General features: G+C 41.9%; 1 protein-coding gene across 4 annotated transcripts; it reads left to right on the forward strand.

Moving 5' to 3' along the window:
* The first annotated feature begins 1,779 nt into the window (after positions 1-1,779).
* Positions 1,780-24,262, forward strand: UPP2 (uridine phosphorylase 2). Of its 4 annotated transcripts, XM_056534463.1 has the most exons (7): positions 1,780-1,914; positions 5,037-5,154; positions 10,674-10,832; positions 13,407-13,521; positions 19,026-19,235; positions 21,221-21,367; positions 23,350-24,262. In XM_056534463.1, exons 1-7 carry the CDS (start codon positions 1,853-1,855, stop codon positions 23,490-23,492), a joined length of 954 nt encoding a protein of 317 aa, XP_056390438.1. In that variant the 5' UTR covers positions 1,780-1,852; the 3' UTR covers positions 23,493-24,262. The 4 variants fall into 4 exon arrangements, with proteins under 4 accessions (XP_056390438.1, XP_056390440.1, XP_056390439.1 ...); XM_056534465.1 differs by lacking the exons at positions 1,780-1,914; positions 5,037-5,154; positions 10,674-10,832 and adding an exon at positions 11,937-11,982; XM_056534464.1 differs by lacking the exons at positions 1,780-1,914; positions 5,037-5,154; positions 10,674-10,832 and adding an exon at positions 12,175-12,206.
* The last annotated feature ends 266 nt before the right edge of the window (positions 24,263-24,528 follow it).

Below are 24,528 nucleotides of genomic sequence, written 5' to 3' on the forward strand. Positions count from 1 at the left end.
AAATACAATCATACAGTGCCCAAACAATATAGTGATAAATACTATCATAGCGTACCAAAAACAATATAGTGATCAATACTATCATACAGTGCCCAAACAATATAGTTATGAATACAACCATACAGTGCCCAAACAATATAGTGATACATACTATCATACAGTGCCCAAACAATATAGTGATCAATACTATCATACAGTGCCCAAAACAATATAGTAATAAATACTATCATACAGTGCCCAAAACAATATAGTGAAAAATACTATCATACAGTGCCCAAAACAATATAGTGATAAATACTATCATACAGTGCCCAAAACAATATAGTGATAAATACTATCATACAGTGCACAAAACAATATAGTGATAAATACTATCATACAGTGCACAAAACAATATAGTGATAAATACTATCATACAGTGCCCAAACAATATAGTGATAAATACTATCATACAGTGCCCAAACAATATAGTGATATATACTATCATTCAGTGCCCAAAACAATATAGTGATAAATACTATCATACAGTGCCCAAACAATATAGTGATAAATACTATCATACAGTGCCCAAAACAATATCGCTCGTGCATGCAATGAAATAGAACTGTGCCCGATTTTGCAGCTTGTGCCATGGGATGAGCCCAATACCAGCTGCTACTTAATATACGGCCTAGTAGAGAAAATTAAGAGGCCACAGTGGCCCATGACTCGGGGGGTACTTTGAGTTGTTACCTCCCAATTGCATATTTATTGACCTATTCTAAAAATAGTCTATGAGTGTAAAAGTCCCGGAAAATTGTGTTGAGTTGAGCCCGCTCCCAATTATGCAAATAAAATAACCTCGAGGGAACAATTTTATTTCATTTTAGCGAGAGAATTGAAATTCAAGTAATTATTGAACATAATAAAACCTGGAAGAGCTTTTATTCCATAGTATTCAGTCTCCTGTAGTTTTACACAAAACGGCCTCCGATTTAACTGGAACCCAATGTCCATTAGTGCGTAATCTGGATAAATGAGTATTATGAGTCTGTAGAAGAATCTGCTCATCTCCGACAACCTGTGCACCAGGTCCATTCCTGACCACTTAAATTTTCTTATATATGTCCATTTAGCTGCATTTAAAATGGGAATTATTATCTTTTAGATGTTACGTTTCTCTCTTAAATTGTAAAAAAATGAGGAGGAAATTACTATTGTAGAGCAATAATGGCACCTTACACAGACAATATGATGTTACAGGGGGCTTGTCAGTGACCTCTTGCGGCTGTAGCTCAAACTACTCATTTAGATGAAGTGATATATATATATATATATATATATTTATATATATATATATATATATATATATACACACACACACACATATACAAAGCATTTGAAAAGTTTTCAGACACTATCTTTTATGTATATTATTTTTATTATTATCATTATTATTATTTTACAGTAATAAGTAACCAGAACTTTCTATATAATCCCTAGCATTTTTTTACAATAATCAGTAACCAGAATTTACTACACATTTCCAGCCTTTCACTACAGTAAACAGAATGTTCTAAATAATCTGAGGCTTTAAGAACCGTGATGAGTAACCAGCAAATAATCCCAGACACTCAGCTAAGACTAATCATTAACCAATATTTACCAAATAAACCCAGACAACACCCCCCAGGAGCAGCCAATCAGAGGCCAGGAGAGGACATTCCTCCTATGACATCACCTTCTATATAAGACCCTCCCTCCCGATGACATCAGGACAGTATTTCTCTTTAGTTTGTATAATCTGCAGCAACAGTTAGAAAAGACCCAAGGAACATATTATTGTGGATTGAAACAGCTCTGGAAATAAGCAATGGCTCCAATCTTAGCAGATAACAGCAGCTCAAACTTGCCTGAAAGGGACAATTATGTAAAGTAAGTGCACGTTGTGGAAGAGCGGGTGATAGAAAATGAATGCTAAATGCGCTATAAAAGCCTGGGAATTATGTCTGCCCTTAGTCAGAGCTACTGTCTGTCCCTGATCTGTCCTGATAAGTGGATGGAGATGGGGCTGTCAGAATTGTCCATAGAGGGATAGATGCTAACGAAAAACCTATTAATCTGCTGTAGGGGCTAAAAGGCCACATACACACACGGGCAACCTCACTCCGTAAAATAACAGTAAAAAAAACCTTGTTGTTTCTACTAGTTTTTAGCAACCGTGTGTGTTTTATGTTATTTTAGCTTGAAGGAAAAATCTTCCCAAGGCTGAGTTCACATCACCATTTTTACATCTGACTAGTTAATATTTTTTAATTATTTTTTTGTTATATCTATCGACTTCTGTACAAAAATCGTGTTCAGAAGATGCATCAGTTTTCATCCTATTATGTTTCCATCAGATTTTTAGTCAGGTGGAAAATCGTGGTTGATTGTAAACCAGATGGAAGTTGTATCTGATTTTATACCATTCATGTCTATGTGAATTGTGTTACTGGAACGTTTTCAGCAGTTTAAACATGTGGGATTTTTTATTCTTGTTTACACATCACAGTAACTTTGGAATAGACTGAAAAGTTCAAGAAACTTCCACGATTTTTATAGCCATCGGATTTTACTTTTTGCATCTTATTTGATCAGATTTTTCATCATCTGGTTTTACAATTGTTGGATGTAAAAAACGTCCTGTGGACCCATCCTGAGGCAATGTCCACGCATGCAATGCAGTGTGTGTGTATATATGTAATATATACTGATGTGAGTGAGAAATTACAGGGGAAAAAATTAATAAACAAAATGGAATGCAATTCTTTTGGCACCTAAATTTACATTGAACTCCAATAGTTCAGGAGGTCCATAGCATTTCGTTCAGTATTTTTAGGCAAAAACAGAAATGGGTTCAAAACCCAGAAAAAGCTGCAAATCTATTTTGTTATAGTTTTTCTATGTGTCGGTTCCACTCCTGGGTTTGGCTAAAAATACTGATCAAAATACTGTGTGTGAACCCAGCTTACACATACAGCATTAGAGTATGTTCACACTGCGGAATTCCACAAGTAGAATTCCGCGCAATGGACATTCCCATCAGTGTGAGCTGGTCTTCCGCGAGACCCGTTCACTCTATGAAATTTCAGCGGAGAACAATTCCGCCACTGCAATTGTTCCGCGCAAAGAAAGAACATGTTCATTCTTTGCATACAATTCCACGAGTACTGCATAGCCATCAATGGGTGCCCCGCGGTCCTACCGCTGGAGATCTTCGGCGGCAGCCGTCTGAGGGAATCTCTGCTCGCGGAATTCCGCAGTGTGAACATACCCTTAGGGTAAATCCTACCTGACAGGTTTTTCCTGACAGATGCAAAAATATTTATAAAATCCATATAAAAACTGTTTAAAATCGGTTACACATATTATGGGCCTTTTGTATGTAACAGATACATAATGACTTATAATACATCCATGTGCATGAGCCCTTTGGTCTAATTCACATTTTGCCCTATTAGTATAGGTTTACACACAGTTGTGTTTTTTTTTTTATCATTATTTTTAACAAAAACCATAATGGAAAGATTTGCTACTTTTTTCTGTGTTGTTTAGACTCTGTTGTGGTTAAAAATACAGCAAAAGTCGGACTAGATCCATACTAAGGTTAGTATATTAGACAGTTTTGTCGGGGGTTTTTTGCCCAGGAAGGCGGAGAAACGGTAAACAACACAGGGTGTAACACCCTTCAGTACTGTAGGAGGTGCCACAGGCCCAAAATAACTCAATGACACTTGTATTCCAGACCTGACACTTTGTACCTGAAGCTATAAAGAGAAAGTTTTACAATGAGCAGTAATCTTCCCTAGTTTACAGATTAAGAAAGCCAGGCTTTTTTTTATTTAATTATATTTTATTTTATTTCTTCCTATTTTTCGTTATATATACTTTTTCTTTATATCTTTTTAAAGATTTCATTGGGATTTAAAAAGGTCTTATGGGGAGAGGAGCATAAGATCTTTTTAAATCCTAATTAAATCTTTTTATTTTAAGGCATTACTCCGCTCACACTCCGGTGGTAGGATAACTGCTGGAATCTCCCAAGACTACAGTGATCAGGATACGGATACAAGTCTATGGAACTTTTGGTAGATCTGTACCCTGATTGATGTAGTCTCGGGCTACAAAGTGGGCAGGAGATTTATACTGATATCCTGCCATCAAGAAAACTCATTTACAATCTATGTAGCCCTGGAAGCAGGGCTCAAGTCCTGCAGGAACTCATGGGAACAGAGTTCCAGCACTTTTTCCACAGCAGGAACGCACTTCCCATTAGCAGGAGTCCTGCAGGACCAGCCTTTAAAGGGGTTCTCCGCCCCAGACATCTTATCCCCTATCCAAAGTATAGGGGATAAGATGTCTGATCGCGGGGGTCCTGCTGCTGGGGACCCCCGCGATCTCTGCTGCGGCACCCCAGACATCTGGTGCACAGAGCGAGCTTTGCTCCGTGCTGGATGACTGGTGATGCGGGGAAGAGGCTCGTGACATCACAGTAATGCCCCCTCAATACAAGTCTATGGGACGGGGCGTGACAGCCATCATGCGCCCTCCCATAGACCTGCATTGAGGGGTCGTGACGTCATGAGCCTCCAGCGCTGCACCCAATGCTCTAAATGAATGCCGGGTGCAGCAGGGAGAACATGGGGGTCCACAGCGGCGGGACCACCACAATCAGACATCTTATCCCCTATCCTTTGGATAGGGTATAAGATGTCTAGTACCCCATTAAGTGGAAATCTTGGGTGAGTTCCCACACTTTTTTTTCCCAGGACTTGACCCCTGCCTGGAAGTGCATATCCTGTTTGGCATCGGACATCTCTGTCGAGGAGATTGGGTTTTTGTCTTTTGTAGTATATACTTTATGTTGTACTGTATTTTGCGTTACACCAGACTAGTGATGGAGGGAAGCTATTGATAGTTATTGATTCTATCATATATCAAGGATGTGATCATGTATAGGTTACCGGTATATTGTAAAAAGATGGAGACCAACGCCATCTGTTTCTCTTCCTCAGCACTGGATTTGGATATGTCAAAAATCCCCATCTGGACCTGTTACCAGAGGACATCCTCTACCATTTTGACTTGGGAACACGAACACATGACCTGCCCTCTATGTTTGGGGATGTTAAGGTAACTAACTTGATCACTGTATGTATAATTTTGAGAGACATTTTAATGGGCACTATCACTAAAACAAATTTTTGCTATTGGGAATCTTTGTAATGTATTTTGTTTAAAAAAAAAAAAAAGGTTTCTCTGTTGTTGTTTTTTTTTTTTTGTGTTTAAAAATGCTGCCACTAGGTGTCTCCCTACTTATACAGAGCACATCCCCCCCCCCCCCCCCATCTCTTGCACAGACTTTGGACTCCTGCTTGCCTGGCAGGAGTCTAAAATCAGAAAATGCAGTCTGGAGTGCTGAGGGGGGGGGGGTGCAGCCTTAGCCAATCATAGCTCATCTCACACTGAACTGCTCTGGGCTGTGTGTAGCAGAGTGAGGGAAGTTCTCCCCTGTATGGCTTCAGATGATGTCACGCCTGCTGGGGAACGCCCCTTCCCAGTCTGTGAATCTGACTGAGACAGAGCAGAAAATACAAAGCAATATCAAGGTAGAAAACAAAAAAAATAATATAAATAAATAAAGGCAGGGGGTGGTTTATATGATGGGGGCAGTGAACTCGGAGGATTATAAAATTTAACAAGATCATGAGAGGTACTCTTTAAGGGAACATTGTACTTACCATAGAACAGTGACCCTCCAGATGTTGCAAAACTACAACTCCCAGCATGCCCGGACAGCCAACGGCTCCCCCTAGTGGTGGCTGCAGCAGTTATAATTTCACAATTTATAACATAACTGCACTTTGAGGTGACTTTTTAGGATAAGCTGTTTTGTGTGTACATAGCAGTAGTATTATTTCTCATCATTATAAAACTTATATATGGTATTTTTTTTACCAGTTATACCCTATGCAGTCTCCATCTCTAAATTTCAGTTGTCCCTGGGTTAGTGGGTGTAGACTAGCTGCTATGATGTCCCCTATACATTGAACACACAGAAGAGGAGATTCCACTCCCCTATATCTCTACAGCACACCATCAAAAGCAGCAGAAGTAGCAGCAGCAGCATGGAAGACGTTATAGAGCAGTACTGAGCATTGTCAGCTATGAATCCAGCTCTGGGGTGAGACATAACACTTAGGCTATGTTCACATGGCAAAATGTCTGCCCAGAAAACTTACTAGTGGACATTCCGTAGACAACAGACATTAAGAAATGCGCCGCCTCCATAGACGGCAATGCATTTCAAAGCGGATTCCACAGAAAGAATTGACAAGTCAGAGGAATGGAAATTTCCGCACAGATCATTCCGCCGTGGAAATTGCGCCACATTGCACACCTCAACTACACTATGGAGCGATCCATTGCTTCCGCCAGTAATCAATTATCAAAGTTTACCATCCTCTGGGCAAAATGGCTACCTATTCTTCTTCCTTCCCCCCCCACCTTTTTTTTTTTCTTCGCCCTTCCGTCTGTTTTTACTTAAAAAGCATTAAGATAACGATTATCAACAGTCGCCAAGATGTGTCTTAACTTTCTTTTTTTCCTACCTTTTGAATGTTACTATGTTTTATGTATGTTTTATGTATGTAATAGAAAATACTACTTCAAAATAAAGAGTAAAAAAAAAAAAATTAAGAAAAGAAAAGAAATTGCGCCACATGCGCATGGTTTATCATGATGGGGGGGAGTGAACAGGGAGGTTTACCATGACTAGTACTCTTTAAGGTAACATTGTACTTACCATAGAACAGTGACCCTCCAGATGTTGCAAAACTGCAACTCCCAGCATGCCCGGACAGCCGTTGGCTGTCCGGGCATGCTGGGAGTTGTAGTTTTGCAACATCTGGAGGGTCACAATTTATGCAATATTTGGAAAGTGCAATGAACATTTAACTCCGAAGAGATTTGTTTTAGATTTGGAGATTTATGTGTAAAAGGGAAAATTAGGAAATTATATATAAATAATGTATATTTTGAAAAGCTTCCAGATACAGGGAGAAGAATAGAGTATCCTATATTTGTTTACTAACATTACTTACTCTATTTTGTAATATTTGCACGTATAAAAAAAAATTAGCATAAGCAACCTATAGTTTGTCTCCCGCCTCTGGTTCGAGCCGCAGTCGGAGATACGTCCTGTGGATAGAATTGTTGATTTTTCTAAGAATAACTCCTTGCGCCGTCTCTTGCCGCTCACGTATATATTGTTATAGTTTTTCCTATATTCTGCCGGAGGATTATTCTCCAGAGCAGGCGTGGGCAGCAGTCATTTATTCTGCTCCCGTACTCCTGCGGTGGGAAGTGATTACTCAGCATATTTTTTTGGAGGACTGGACATGTCACCCCTAACATTCGCAACGTGCATTATTCTAGTGAAAACAATGATCCGGAGCATTACCGTCTATCCCCACCTTATCTAAGGATAAATATTTATTATTCTGTGTAGGAATTGAAAAACACTCACCGAACGCCCTCAGGGTTTGCTATGTCATCTGAAAATAATATACTGCTTTTTTTTTTTTTTACTTTTTTAAAGTGCAGTAAAGGCTCTTACAAAATATACATATGCAATGTATTTGGAAAGTTTTTACTTTTTCCCTATAATTTTTTATGTTGCGGCCTTGTGCTAAAAATAGTAAAAAAGAAAAAAATATAAAAAAAATTCCCCCATCATTCTGCACTCAATACCCCATAATGACACAATAAAAACAGAAATTGTTAGAAATCTTTGCACATTTTTAAAAAGGAAAAACTAAAACCTTGCAGTGACATAAGTATTCATACCCTTTATTCAGGACGTAGTTGAAGCCCCTTTGGCAGCGATTACAGCCTCCAGTCTTCTTGGGGATGAGGCCACTAGGTTTACCCAACTGGATTGAGGATTTTCTTCCCTGCTCTATCGGGTTGGATGGGGACCGTCGGTGTAAGCCATTTTTAGGTTTCATTCCATTGGGTTCTTGGTCACCTCTCTTAACAAGGTTCTTCTCTCTTGCTTACTTCATTTGGTGGCAACTCTAGGAAGACTGTTGGTTGTTCCAAACCTCTTCCATTTAAAAACTATAGAGACCACTGTGCTTCTGGGAACTTTTAGTGCATCAGAAATTATTTTTGTCACCTTCTCCAGATTTGAGCCTTTACACAATCCTGTCTCTGAGCTCTACAGATAGTTCTTTCCCCCTCATGGCTTAGTTTTCGCTTTGATATACACTGTCAGCTTTGAGACCTTATATAGACAGGGCTGCGTCTTTCCAAATCCTGTCCAATCACCTGCATTTACCACAAGTGACTCCCATCATGGTGTAGAAACACCTCAGAGGTGATCAAGTCCATGCTAAATTTTAGCCTTTCCGTTTTAATAAATTCGCCAAAACTCTAAATATGTTTTTACATTATCATTATGGGGTATTGAATGTATAATGGGGGGGGGGGGGGGGGGTTGTGTTTATTTTTCTAGTTTGAGCAAAAAGGGAAAGGGTCTGAAGAGTTTCTGAATACATTGTATTTTACTGGTATATACCCTGCTTTAGCTTAAGGGGTTATTCCAGGAGAAAAAAAAAATGTTTATATATCAATTGGCTCCAGAAAGTTAAACAGATTTGTAAATTACTTTTATAAAAATAATCTTAATCCTTCCAGTACCTATCAGCTGCTGAAGTTGAGTTGTTCTTTTCTGTCTGACAACCGTGCTCTTTGCTGACACCTCAGTCTGTCTCAGGAACTGTCCAAAGCATTAGAGCTTTGCTATGGGGATTCGATCATACACTGCACAGTTCCTAAAACAGACAGAGGTGTCAGTAGAGAGCACTGTTGTCAGACAGAAAAGAACAACTCAACTTCAGCAGCTGACAACTACTGGAAGGATTAAGATTTTTTAATAGAAGTATATAACAAATCTGTTTAACTTTCTGGAGCCAGATCATATAAAAAAAAAAAAAAAGTATTTTTTTTTTTTTTTTTTTACCTGGAATACCCGTTTAACACAGACCTCATCCTACACATGACTTAAAGGGAACCAGTTGTCAGATTTTACCACGTATAAAGCTTGTCAATGCGTTGTATATGGTAAAATCTGTATGAGAAACAGACTTCACTCACTCTTTATTTCTTTCTTCAATATAAAAACATGATAGGGGTACAAATTGTGGTAAAAACAGACCGACGCGTTTAAAACGCGTCGGTCTGTTTTTACCACAAATTGTACCCCTATCATGTTTTGATATTGAAGAAAGAAATAAAGTTTTTGTATTTTACACATGCTGGCGTCCAGAAGTGCTGAGCATCTCGTGCTCCTGAGTGGGTGAAGTCTGTTTCTCTGTCTACCTTGTTTGCGGCAGCAATGCCCTGACAGCACCTGGACCAGCGGGGGATCGGGATTTTGTTCATGGGAGTAGGTGAGCGAACTCTTTCTTCTTTTTTGTCGTAAAATCTGTATCCTTCCCGTCCCCGGGGGACTTTTTGCCCCCAGGGATGGTGAAGATATGAAGTTATAAAGTCTCCCTCGTCCGCCCTGTAAGTAGTCTCCTTAGCGGGGACTTATACTTACCAGCACCCGTCGCTCACCTTCTCTCCGGCTGTGGGCCCGCCCCGTCGGCTTGATTGACGGTTCGCGCCATTGCTCTGCTCCGTCTGTTTAGGGAGAAGAGCGATGACTCGAGCTGTCAATCAAGCCAATGGGGTTGGGACACGGCCTGAGCGACTATTTGCAGGGCGGCCATTTGCAGGGCGACTTTATAACTTCATATCTTCATCATCCCTGGGGGCAAAAAGTCCCCTGGGGACGGCGAGGATACAGAATTTACCGTAAATCACGTATTGCCAGGCGTTATATGTGGTAAAATTTGATGATTGGTCCCTTTAAGTTTTTCCCTCAGGGACAGCAATAATCCTCTCGACCTGAGCAGCAGATTTGTAATTCAAAATGGTCGTCGTTACAGAGGTTGCCACGTGTGCCTGGCATCGCCTTTTTGAAGCGAAAAGAACAAAACTTCAATACAAGACCCTGCCTGTGTGAAAAAGAGCCATGGCCCTGTACGGGAGGGAAAAAAATGTATCCCCTATCCGCATTTTAGGGGATAAGTAGCTGATCGCGGGGGGTCCGACCGCTGAGACCCCTCACCTCCACCCCGCGATCAGCTACTTATCCCCTAAAATGCGGATAAGGGATACATTTTTTTTCCCCACTGAATATCTTCTTTAATAGGAGCAGTGTTTTTCAACATGTGTGTGTGTCTCCAGCTGTTGCAAAACTACAACTCTCAGTCTGCCTGGACAGCTGGAGGCACATTGGTTGGGAAACACTAAATAAGAGGATAGGCCATCTATTGTAATAGCAATTTCTAATATTTTGTTGCTCTATTTTTTTTATATATATATTTTTTATATATTCTCCTCATTTGCCTTAGAATCCTACAGGACTCCGCAATAGACCGCCATATAACAATGTGTTTTTTTTGTTTTGTTTTTTTTTTGGGGGGGGGGGGGTTATTTTGTCAATGCAGTAGAATTATAATTTTCCTGCAGGAGATAAAGCCGTAAAAACTACTACTCCTATATTCTGAGTCTTTTTTTTTCCCCCTTTTTTTCCGCAGTTTGTCTGCATTGGTGGAAGTCCAAACAGAATGAAGGATTTTGCGATATTTATGCACCAGGAGTTAGGCCTGACCGGAGATGGCAGCGACATAACTGATATTTGTGCCGGCACCGACAGATACAGCATGTACAAAGCCGGGCCCGTGCTGTCTATTAGCGTGAGTGTCATTTTATCAGAAAAATGGAAGACAGTAAAACTGCGCAGATACCATCAATAGTCGCCAGGCTTCAATGACTTTCTTTTATTATTTATAGTCATTACATTGCATCTTTAGAAGTAGTGGGAACTTACCGTATTTTTCGTCCTATAGGACGCACCGGCGTATAAGACGCACCCAATTTTAGGGGCAAAATCTAAAAAAATAAAGATTTTAAACCCAATAGAGGTCTTCAACCTGCGGACCTCCAGATGTTACAAAACTACAACTCCCAGCATGCCCGGGCAGCCGTTGGCTGTCCGGGCATGCTGGGAGTTGTAGTTTTGCAACATCTGGAGGTCCGCAGATTGAAGACCACTGCATAGGAGGTAATACTCACGTGTCCCCGCCGCTCCGGACACGTCACCGCTGCCCTGGATGTCGCTCCATCGCTGTCGCCGTGTCCCCGTCGCTCCGGAACGTCTCTGCTGCCGGCCGGGTATCCTTGCTCTCCGTCGCCGCCATCATGTCGTTACGCACGCCGACGTACGTACGCGACGACGTGATGACGAGGAAGGAGAGCGCCGGCCATACAGGGGATCCCTGAACGGAGAAGACACCGAGGAGTCAAGTAAGGTCCCTCCCGGTGTCCTGTAAGCACTAACCCGGCTATTCAGTCGGACTGTTCGGGACCGCCGCGGTGAACAGCCGGGTTAGTGTCACTTTCCCTTCAGATGCGGTGGTCAGCTTTGATCACCGCGTCTGAAGGGTTAATACAGGGCATCACCGCGATCGGTGATGTCCTGTTTTAGCTGCGGGTCCCGGCCGTTGATGGCCGCAGGGACCGCCGCGATAGGTGTGTATTCGCCGTATAAGACGCACCAACTTTTTCCCCCCAGTTTTGGGGAAGAAAAAGTGCGTCTTATACTGCGAAAAATACGGTATTTGTTGTTGCTAAACCAGAGGCCTGCTCACCTTATTGCAGTGTTTCACAACCAGGGTGCCTCCAGCTGTTGCAAAACTACAACTCCCAGGATGCTGGGAGTTGTAGTTTTGCAACTGCTGGAGGCACCCTGGTTGGGAAACACTGCCTTATGGGATCATGTCCCTTGTTGTACACTATAGGCCGAGTTCACACTTGGCGTATTTGATCACTGTCAGCAGATTTTAGGTTGGTAAATAGAGTTTTTGAAGTCTGTCCTTGTCCTGATTGAACACTGTACAGTATATAGGGGGAGATTAGAGGAAAAGTTGACCAGTTGCCCATAGCAACCAATCAGATCGCTTCTTTCGTTTTTTAGAGGCCTATTTTTTAAAAATGAAAGTAGCGATCTGATTGGTTGCTATGGGCAACTGGTCAACTTTTCCTCAGGGGGGGAATTTATCAAGAGTGGTGTAGAAGAACGTCTTTTTACCCCTTTTATTTGTGAGGTGGAAACTGTGGGGGAGATTTATCAAAACCTGTGTGAAGGAAGAGTGGTGCAGTTGCCCATAGCAACCAATCAGATCGCTTCTTTCATTTTTTAGAGGCCTTTTTTAAAAATGAAAGAAGCGATCTGGTTGCTATGGACATCCGCATCACTTTTTCTCTACATGTACGTGCGCCAAATTTATCAAATGGTGCAGGGCATGTGATAAATATGGTGTGGTACACATTTTTTTTTTCTTCAGTACTCCCCTTTATATGGTGCCTCTGACTTTTTTTTTTTTGTACCCATGGGACAAATGTGCACAGCCAGGTCAGGGCTGGTGTAGATTTGCGCCTCAGTTTGCGGGGGTTGCTACAAACTAAAAAGTCGCAAATCATAAATTCCTGAAAAAAAAATCACCTAAATCACAACTTTGTGTGGACTTTTTTTTTAATTTTTTTTAAAAATATATATAGAAGCCTCTGTATGAAAGTCACAAACCTTTGGCGCAGAAAAAAAACAACACTACCGCAAAGAAAAGCGCCAAACAACAAAACTAGGGTTAAAGCAATTGATAAATTCCCCTCAAAGTCCACATCTGAGGCTCTTATACCTTCCAACACTTGCATGCCCATTCATGAGACACTATTCAGCCCCAACCCAAATGGGCCACAAAGTCTCCCAAAAATGCCTTTTTATCCCTACTTGATCATGTCGTAGGACAGTTTGGCAAAAAAATAAATAAAAAAATGGTGGGTGGTAGGTACGGGTCCATCTTCGTGTTGGGTTGACCACTACTGGTCTGTTTGGTGCTACATTAATTTGTATGGAGGTATATAGACCCAATGGAGATGTTTGAGAACTTGTGACCATATCAGATGCTGGTTGTACTAGGGTTCCATTCACACGGAATTTCGGTCAGGATTCAGCTCGCAGTAGAATCCTATTGATTTCAATGGGATTCTGCTGCTCAGTTCACACTATGGAAGTCCTATAGCGGGATTGGATTCCGCCGGTAGATTGAGCATGTTCTATCTTCCGTCAGAATTCGCCAGAGAAGCACCGATTCCGGAGGAGGCTGCTGTAAGTGGACTCTGCCCGGACTTTCTGTAGTGTGAACGGCTGATTTGTAAATATATATATGTAGAGATGTTCATTCCTAACCTGGAGATTTCTATTTCCACAGCATGGGATGGGAATCCCCTCTATCTCCATAATGCTGCATGAGCTCATTAAGCTTCTTCATCATGCCAAGTGCAAAGATGTGACCATTATACGTATCGGGACATCGGGGGGAATCGGTAAGGATCATCAATGTCATTCGCATGAATGCAAAGTGTTCTGAAATGAAACAGAGATTCCTATGGCATAATACAGTTTGCGCAAGAAATTGTATTGCGTCTGAAGTGTAGTTATTATCACAGGTTTGCTCACCTGGTGGAGTTGTGTAAGATACAACAACTATATGTGCACCAATAGAAGATGTGGTGCTGCTTCCTGGAGTCGGCGTCAGGGCATCATCTGCCGAACTGTAAGTGGCAAGTAAATCTTGAAAAAGCCAGGTTGTAGTGCAAACCACAAGGACATCTGCTTGATAGTTGCAAAGGTATCTTTATTAAGCCAAAACACTACGCGTTTTGAGGCAGTAGTGCCTCTTCTTCAGGTAAAAACGCTTGTTACCTGAAGAAGTGACACTGTTGCCTCGAAATGCATAATTATTTGGCTTAATAAAGCCTTTTTACCTGAAGAAGAGGCACTGTTGCCTCAAAACGCGTAGTACTTTGCCTTAATGAAGATACCTTTGCAACTATCAAGCAGATGTCCTTGTGATTTGCTCCACAACCTGGCTTTTTCAAGATTTACTTGCCATTCACATGAATGAACATTCCCCTTCCCCCGAATATATATTAGGAAATATATGTTAAATAAGGAAAACTCCAGCAGTGAGACAAAGTGTTTGTTTCTGTTTAAGCTTCTTTTAAACCAGTGTTTCCCAACCAGGGTGCCTCCAGCTGTTGCAAATCTACAACTTCCAGCATGCTGGAAGTAGTAGTTTTGCAACAGCTGGAGGTACCTTGGTTGGGAAAGACAGCTCTAAACCATCCACAGGTTCAACTTCTCTGTAGAAATCTATGAAGTGAATGTGCTGATGACAAGTTATCATACACACAAAGCACCTGGATAAAAATAATGGCCAAAAAGATTTAAAGGGATTGTTCTTGGGATGTTTGTCCTCCCCCTCCCTGCACACTGAACGCTGCACAGGTCACAGAGCATGCCTAGAAACTCTCCCTTATTAGTCAATAGGGTCCCATCCAGTCTCCTCCTTATAATCAGCCCAGTGTATGGATATGACACCATTCACTTTTTACATAATGTAGATAATAACAATACAGTATATGTATATATGTAATATAATTCAGTTAAAAATGTGTATATGTTTAAGTGAAATAAATGCTGTCCCTGCAGCTATTGCCTGTGTCTCTATACGCAAACAAAATACAGGAAGTGTGGATGGACAAACAGGGCTCTGTGCAGGCTCCTGACTGGTCAATCACAGACCTTCAGTGTATAGAGCCCTGCTTGCCCTCAGTGTACAGATCCCTGCTTGTCCTCAGTGCACAGATTCCTGCTTGTCCTGAGTGTACAGAGCCCTGCTTGTCCTCAGTGTACAGAGCCCTGCTTGTCCTCAGTGTACAGAGCCCTGCTTGTCCTCAGTGTACAGATTCCTGCTTGTTCTCAGTGTACAGAGCCTTGCTTGTCCTCAGTGTACAGAGCCCTACTTGTCCTCAGTGTACAGATCCCTGCTTGTCCTCAGTGTACAGAGCCCTGCTTGTCCTCAGTGTACAGAGCCCTGCTTGTCCTCAGTGTACAGAGCCCTGCTTGTCCTCAGTGTACGGAGCCCTGCTTGTCCTCAGTGCACAGAGCTCTGCTTGTCCTCAGTGTACAGAGCCCTGCTTGTCCTCAGTGTACGGAGCCCCGCTTGTCCTCAGTGTACGGAGCCCTGCTTGTCCTCAGTGCACAGAGCTCTGCTTGTCCTCAGTGTACAGAGCCCTGCTTGTCCTCAGTGTACAGAGCCCTGCTTATCCTCAGTGGACAGATCACTGCTTGTCCTCAGTGTACAGACCCTGCTTTTCCTCAGTGTACGGAGCCCTGCTTGTCCTCAGTGCACGGAGCTCTGTTTGTCCTCAGTGTACAGAGCCCTGCTTGTCCTCAGTGGACAGTGCCCTTTTACATGAAGTTATTTTCTACATGATATAAAAAGTGTTTGTAAAGGACTGATACACCAACAAAAGATGCTCTAGTAGTATTAGTAGCTGTGAGTAATGTAAGTATTCACTAACACAGACATGTGCAGAGAGTACAGCTCCGGATTTATGTAATATTAAATGTGTGTCCTTTAAGTGTGCAGAACACCTTACAGATGTCATTTCCAGTTGGAATAAATAGCAATTTAATGTGATCAGATCCCTCCTTTATTAATACTTAACACCATTAGGATCAATACGACCCCTCAAATAGCGTCTGTCTATTAACATATTATTAATATACAGTAATCCCTCAACTTACAATGGCCTCAACATACAATAGTTTCCATTATATAATGGTCTTTTCTGGATCATTGTAACTTGAAACCAGACTCAACATACAATACTACAGACAGCCCGGATCTGTGAAACGTGTCAATACCCTGAAGAACTGAACAATCAGAATGGGCATTCACTGGTAAAACCCCTGTATTACTGAAGTGTATCACTGACTGGTGCCTGGTAGCGCCCCCTACAGTACAGGGAAGTATTACATGTTCTGTACTACACTTTACCTGTATTACTGAAGTGAATACACTGACTGGTGTCTGGTAGCACCCCCCTACAGTACAGGGAGGTATTACATGTTCTGTACTACTCTTTACCTGTATTACTGAAGTGTATGCACTGACTGGTGTCTGGTAGCACCCCTTACAGTACAGGGAGGTATTACATGTTCTGTACTACTCTTTACCTGTATTACTGAAGTGTATGCACTGACTGGTGTCTGGTAGCGCCCCCCTACAGTACAGGGAGGTATTACATGTCCTGTACTACTCTTTACCTGTATTACTGAAGTGTATGCACTGACTGGTGTCTGGTAGCGCCCCCCTACAGTACAGGGAGGTATTACATGTTCTGTACTACTCTTTACCTGTATTACTGAAGTGTATGCACTGACTGGTGTCTGGTAGCACCCCTTACAGTACAGGGAGGTATTACATGTTCTGTACTCTTTACCTGTATTACTGAAGTGCAATCACTGACTGGAGTCTGGTAGCGCTCCCTACAGTACAGGGAGGTATTACATGTTCTGTACTACTCTTTACCTGTATTACTGAAGTGCATTCACTGACTGGTGTCTGGTAGCGCCCCCTACAGTATAGGGAGGTATTACATGTTCTGTACTCTTTACCTGTATTACTGAAGTGTATGCACTGACTGGTGTATGGTAGCGCCCCCTACAGTACTGGGAGATATTACATGTTCTGTACTACTCTTTACCTGTATTACTGAAGTGTATGCACTGACTGGTGTCTGGTAGCGCCCCCTACAGTACAGGGAGGTATTACATGTTCTGTACTAGTCTTTACCTGTATTACTGAAGTGCATTCACTGACTGCTGTCCGGTAGCGCCCCCTAGAGTACAGGGAGGTATTACATGTTCTGTACTACTCTTCATCTGTACTACTGAAGTGCATGCACTGACTCGTATCTGGTAGCGCCCTCTACAGTACAGGGAGGTATTACATGTTCTTTACTACTCTTTACCTGTATTAATGAAGTGTATGCACTACCTGGTGTCTGGTAGTGCCCCCTACAGTACAGGAAGGTATTACATGTTCTGTACTACTCTTTACCTTTATTACTGAAGTGTATGCACTGACTGGTGTCTGGTAGCGCCCCCTACAGTACAGGGAGGCATTACATGTTCTATACTACTCTTTACCTGTATTACTGAAGTGCATGCACTGACTGGTGTCTGGTAGGGCCCCCTACAGTACAGGGAGGTATTACATGTTCTGTACTCTTTACCTAGATTACTAAAGTGCATGCACTGACTGGTGTCAGGTAGCGCCCCCTACAGTATAAGGAGGTATTACATGTTCTGTACTACTCTTTACCTGTATTACTGATGTGCATGCACTGACTGGTGTCTGGTAGTGCCCCCTACAGTACTGGGAGATATTACATTTTCTGTACTACTCTTTACCTGTATTACTGATGTGCATGCACAGACTGGTGTCTGGTAGCGCCCCCTACAGTACTGGGAGATATTACATTTTCTGTACTACTCTTTACCTGTATTACTGAAGTGCATGCACTGACTGCTGTCTGGTAGCGCCCCCTACAGTACAGGGAGGTATTACATGTTCTGTACTACTCTTTACCTGTATTACTGAAGTGCATGCACTGACTGCAGTCTGGTAGCGCCCCCTACAGTACAGGGAGGTATTACATGTTCTGTACTACTCTTTACCTGTATTACTGAAGTGCATGCACTGACTGGCGTCTGGTAGTGCCCCCTACAGTACTGGGAGATATTACATGTTCTGTACTACTCTTTACCTGTATTAATGAAGTGTATGCACTGACTGGTGTCTGATAGCACCCCCTACAGTACATGGAGGTATTAAATGTTCTGTACTAGTCTTTACCTGTATTACTGAAGTGCATTCACTGACTGGCTGTCCGGTAGCGCCCCCTAGAGTATAGGGAGGTATTACATGTTCTGTACTACTCTTTACCTGTATTACTGGTGTATACACTGGTGTCTGGTAGCGCCCCCTACAGTACAGGGAGGTATTACATGTTCTGCACTACTCTTTACCTGTATTACTGAAGTGCATACACTGACTGGTGTCTGGTAGCGCCCCCTACAGTACAGGGAGGTATTACATGTTCTGTACTACTCTTTACCTGTACTACTGAAGTGCATGCACTGACTGGTGTCTGGTAGCACCCCTACAGTACTGGAAGGTATTACATTTTCTGTACTACTCTTTACCTTTATTACTGAAGTGTATGCACTGACTGGTGTCTGGCAGCGCCCCCTACAGTACAGGGAGGTATAACAAGTTCTGTACTCTTTACCTGTATTACTGAAGTGTATGCACTGACTGGGGTCTGGTAGCGCCCCCTACAGTACAGAGAGGTATTACATGTTCTGTACTCTTTACCTGTATTACTGAAGTGTATGCACTGACTGCTGTCTGGTAGCGCCCCCTACAGTACAGGATGGTATTACATGTTCTGTACTCTTTACCTGTCCCAGGGTTAGCTGCTCCTTTGGACACCAGTTGAGGGCGACTCCATGATACTTTTTTAGGACACTGTGTACTGTACAGGACCCTGAAGAAGCTCCTGTCCTCTACATAGACAGTGATTACAGCTCCCAGCAGATCTTTATTACTTTTATATGTAAGGATTTGCTTTATCTATATTAGTTATCTATTTATTATTCTTTAATCCTCACTTTTTCCTCTTTTTGGATGACATTTTTGTGGCTTCAGAACCAATTACCGGGTTTCCATAGAGTTATGGTCCCAACATACAATGGTCTCAACATACAATGGTCGTCCTGGAACAGATTAATATTGTAACTTGAGGGATACACTGTATTTGTTTCTCCAAGATTTAATAAACGTCCTTACTAAATAAAGGTCACTATGGGCAGCGACTCATTTGTACCTTGTTGGTAATACTCCCTTCTCTGTTACATGACTTATTATGCAGTATTGATCCGGTATTGATCCACATTAATGTGCGTGTTGCAGGCATTGAACCGGGAACGGTTGTGATCACAGATATTGCAGTGGACGCGTTTTTCAGACCGCAGTTCGAGCAGGTTATTTTAGATAAGGTGGTTATCAGGAACACTCAGCTTGACCAGCAACTGGCGGAAAGTCTTCTACGCTGCAGCAAGGAGATCAATGACTTCCCGACTATCATTGGTCACACCATGTGCACCTATGATTTCTATGAAGGTAGGTACTTTCATATACTGTCGGTATTCGCCGATTTTAAGAAGCTTGACAAGTACAATCTGACCCACAATAGCCTTGTTTTCATAAAGGCACCATAGGCAGCTTTTACATCAGTATGCAGTGTCTTCCAACAAGGGTGGCCCCAGCTGTTGCAAAACTACAACTCTCAGCATGCCCGGACAGCCGAAGGCTGTCCGGGCATGCTGGGAGTTGTAGTTTTGCAACAGCTGGAGGCAACCTGGTTGGGAAAAGTTAAAGGCGTACTCCGGAAAGTTAAACAGATTTGTAAATTACTTCTATTTAAAAAAAATCTTAATCCTACCAGTACTTATCAGCTGCTGAAGTTATTATTTTCTGACCACAGTGCTCTCTTCTGACACCTCTGTCTGTCTCAGGAACTGTCCAGAGCAGGAGAGGTTTGCGATGGAGATTTGTTCCTACACTGGACAGTTCCTGAGACAGACAGAGGTGTCAGCAGAGAGCACTGTGGTCAGGCAGAAAAGAACAGCTCAACTTCAGCAGCTGAGAAGTACTGGAAGGATTAAGATTTTTTTTTATAGAAGTAATTTACAAATCTGGAGGCAGTTGATATGAAAACATTTTTTTTTCACTGGAGTGCCCCTTTAATGTAATGTATTATGAAATAAGCAGAACACTTTGAACAAAAATGGCCCATAGTGCAATTGTGTGGGCTGAATTACATGTAAATGTTGTTCAACTACAACAATATCAAATTTATAGTTTGTTTTACTACTCTACTGCCACCACTAAAAACTTTAAATTTAATATATATATATAGATATACTTTTTTTTTTTTTTTTGACCACTTATAAAGTACACTGCAATTGTATCACATTGCAGTGTTCTGTTTTATCAATGCTAGTACAGACCCAGGCTGTCAAGGCATGCTGGGAATTGCAGTTTTGTAACACCTGAAGAACCACAGGTTGTGGACCTATTCCAGTGCAGTCCTCCCTCATTTTTGGTATAAAAAGAAATAGCCTCATGGAAAGAAAACCTATCCCCTATCTCCTGAACGGGCCCTCTGCTGCCCCCGTGAACAAAGTGCGTCGACCCCTGCCCGAAGCGGTAGTGGCCACGCCCCCTCCATACATCTCTATAGGAGAGCCGTTCAGCTATCTTCGGCTCTCCCATAGAGATATATAGAGGGTGCATGGCCGCCCCCGCTTCGGCCGGGGATCGTTACGAGGCGCTCCAGGGGAGAGGAAAGGGCCCATACAGTAGATTGCAGGGGAGCCCAGCGCTTGGACCCCCCCCCCCCCCCCTGCGGTATAAAACTTTTTTTCCATGAGATATCTCCTTTAATGCTCCCCTATGGCTTTTTGCCAGCATTTTTTCTTTGGCCCAAAAAGAACGCCCGAAAAAAAAAATGCCAGAAAAACTACCACTGTGATTTCCTGCTTTTTTGTGTTTTTTCTTTCATTTTTTACCTTTTTTTTATTTATTTTTTATTTAGTCCATCCCTTTTTTTTAACTCTTCATCAAAAATATTATGTAAAAACACCAATGCCAAACTCACACTAGCGTTTTTTCTCTCCCATGGACTTCTACGGGAGAAAACCCCCATGTTTTCATAGAGAGAAAAAAGCATAGTCTCAACAAGCTGCAATTTTGAGAATCTGCCACTGAGCCCAAAAAAGCAGAAAAATTCCAAAGTTTTGCATTTCACAAATCCCTATTGACTTGCAGCTGATATTTGGCTGCTGCTTTTTTTTGTCCTAAAAATTGCCGCGCAGGTGCAATTGCAAAAAAAGCAAAAAAAAAATAAAAAAAAACAAGTGTAAACCTGGCCTACCACCGTATTTGTTCTCTGGGATGGATAGCAGTCCATTTATTACGTGATGCCCGATAGCAGTAAACATAGACTACAAAGCAGAAATGACTCATATGAAATAAAATAATTGCGTGTTTGTTTGTGAGTAATGAAATACGGACAAGAGAGGTAAAAGTAATTTATTTCTAAGGTCAGGGGAGATTGGACGGCGCGCTCTGCTCATTTTCGAAGGAGGAAAAATGCGAGTATCTGCAGAAGGCGTACATTGCTGGAGTCAGGAACATTGAGATGGAGTCTTCGGTCTTCGCCGCCATGTGCCATTTGTGCGGACTTAAAGGTAATGTTTTTTCTTTATAAACAAACCAATGTGCAGGTTGAAACTAATGACAGTGACCATGGGTTTCTGTTTGATGTTATGTTCTATATTGGTGGATTCTGCCTGGAGATTTCTATCTATGTAAGAACATTGTAGACGTCGTAGATTGAATGAAACCTTCCGTTATCACAGTGAGGCCACTTTCTCACATTGCAGTTGAATTTGTGGTTTCTGATGCATTTTTTTTTAATTTCCCAAAATATGAACAAACTTGGATCATTGAAACAATTATTAGAATAGTGAATGTATTTTCTGAAGCAATTACCCGGCGATACTGTTCAAAGAATATCATTGCCTGACAAAGACCCTGGTTAGATTAAAGGGGTACTCCGCTGCTCAGCGTTTGGAACAAAATGTTCGGAATGCTTAGAGCCGTTGCCAGGAGTTCATGACGTCATAGTCCCGCCCCCTCGTGACGTTACTCCCCGCCTCCTCAATGCAAGTCTATGGGAGGGTTGTCACGCCCCCTACCATAGACTTGCATTGAGGGGACGGGGCTATGACGTCAAAAGGTCCCAGCGCCGGCTCTAAGCATAAGGAACATTTTGTTCCAAATGCTGAGCAGCGGAGTACCCCTTTAAGCCTCTTATTATGGCATTGTTCTATACAGCGGTATTGTCCTCGGCTCCAACGTACACCTAGCACCTGAACGTGCTAAGCAATCTAAGCAATGCCAGGTGCCACCCCCACCATGAGCTGTTATTTACACCTACTAGTGGCTGTAGTCAGCCATTAGCGCTTGCAATTTACCGTTAATTGCCATCAACACTTGGACTTGCCACTGCTTAAACCAGCAAATCCAGATGCAACGCACATGATAGCTGTGTATAGTGCCACCTTGTGTAAACGTCCTAATATAACATAAATATAACATACATATTCTCTGAATCACATTATTGTAGGAGAATGCTGAGAAGACTCAGGTCCAACCTTTTAAAACAAACTTTAAAAGGGCTCTGAGGTTTCAACATACTTTGCATAAATCAATAGTACAAATGAATGTAAGAAACTTTGTAATATATCAAATCAGAGAAAAATGCTACCCCTGCTAAACTTCCAATAAACTCTGGGGGGAAAAATGTGGTGTAGCTCAATGTGGTGTTTACAAGACAAACTAGCATCTCACTGAGGGATCAGTTTACATACTGCCCATACAAGTCTATGGAGAAGGTAGTGGCAAAGAGGGAGATAACAGTGATTGGAGAAAGACCAAAGCTGCAGAGTCTGCAATGAGTTTACTGTATTAGATCTTACCCCAGGGGTTGAGTCACAGTTTAGACTGCTCAGTACTCTTCTATAATGTCCTCTATGTTTCTGCTGATTCTTAATGTCTCACTGCTAAAATCAACCAACATCAGCTGTAATCACTGGGGTAATCTGGGGCTCTATTTTCTTGCAGCACTATCAGAAATGATTTATTACATAGTTCATATTGAACTAAATGGGCAGTCAGGTCCACCAGAATAAAGTTGACCAAATACATTAGACAAGTGTTGGCCAAAGCTGGATTGGATGAACATTTCGATTTGTATAGTGGCCTTCTGACTAGTCTGATGGCAGATGTTGGGGGAGAGAAGGATCAGGCATGTTGGATTTCAATTGCCCTATGCTTTTTTTTTCGGGTAGGTAAGTTGACAGTAGAGGTGTGTGGCATTCGACTTTCTCCCCACTCTTCATCGAGAACACATGTATGCTTGGCCATACCAAGTGTATATGTGTATGGGGGGGATGAGAAGTGAGACCTGTTAGCCTATGAGGATCCTAGGACAATCAATCTGTATGAGGATAGATGAGAATTCTGAATAAGAATATTGAAAACCTGCTATCCAGATTACCACATCGCCAGGTATCCTTGGTACAGCACTTTAGATTGATATTATATGGTAGATATTTTTTGATTAGTAATTCACATTAACAGAATTATAACCTTCCATCTCTTTTAGCCGCTGTGGTCTGCGTGACTCTTCTTGACAGATTGCAGGGGGATCAGATCACACACAGTCACAGTGTCCTCACAGAATTTCAGAGGCGACCTCAGAAGCTGATCTCCCATTTCATCAGGAAGCAACTGCACATGTGCACATAGCTCGGTGCTGGACAATGCCGCCACTCCATGCACTTTGTATATATACATTGTACTGTGAGTTATACACACTCAAGAATATAAGGTTACTGTACAACATAGGAAGCGGTACCACTAAACTTAAAGTGCTGTATAAATATATATATAATGTACTGTTCCTGAATTTGCATGTTTAAAAACTATTTAAGGAAAATGGTGTTTATCAGGGAAGACTGTTTTCTTTTCATAATCCTATTTTATGAAAAAGATCCCCAAAATTTAAGGTGATCAATGGTGTTCCTGCTATGGAGACCCTCAGCAATAAGATATAATCTGCTGGGGAACCTGGCAACAACTGTTCAGTTTCTCTGCAGTGCCCCCACAGGACAAGTGAAGCGCTACACAGTTACCACATAATGTGTGGATGTGCGGGGTCCTGCAGAGGCAAATCTTGTCAATGTAGTTGCTCTTTGCTCCAGCTAATTGAAGGAGGTGACAAACCAGAGCCCCTATATTTAGGAGATGTTCCCATGTAGTAGATTTACTGCCGATTTTTCATATGTATTTGAAGAAGGAAAATTCACAGCAGAATAAAGAAGCAGCAAAGTGGATGAGATTGGAACAAATCTATCAACACACTGTAGAATTGTTCAAAAAGTTAATTGACCTGCAGTTTGGATTTTTATAAAAACTTTTCAATGGTATTTTGGATTTTCAATGTAACCCAGAACACATGTACTGGCTATGTCCTCATGACCGTAACCCCAGACAAAGTACCTGCAGTCGAGGGCTAATACTTACATGGGGTAAACATCAGCCAAACAAGCCGGTTATTTGTAAGGCTGTATTCACATGTTGTACTGCAGCATTTTTACTGTGATGACACAGTACTGCAAGAAAACGGCAACATGCTTGTTCATCGCAAAGTTTTAGTTTTAATAGACTTAAAGGAGTTCTTGTGGGAATACAACTTATCTTCTATCCACAGGATATGGATCATGGAGGTTCGACTGCTGGGGCCCCATGCGTTCACCTGTACAGGGCTTGGCTCTTGCATGGA

Source organism: Hyla sarda, chromosome 8, assembly GCF_029499605.1.
Source record: "Hyla sarda isolate aHylSar1 chromosome 8, aHylSar1.hap1, whole genome shotgun sequence".
NCBI classification, from domain to species: Eukaryota; Metazoa; Chordata; class Amphibia; order Anura; family Hylidae; genus Hyla; species Hyla sarda.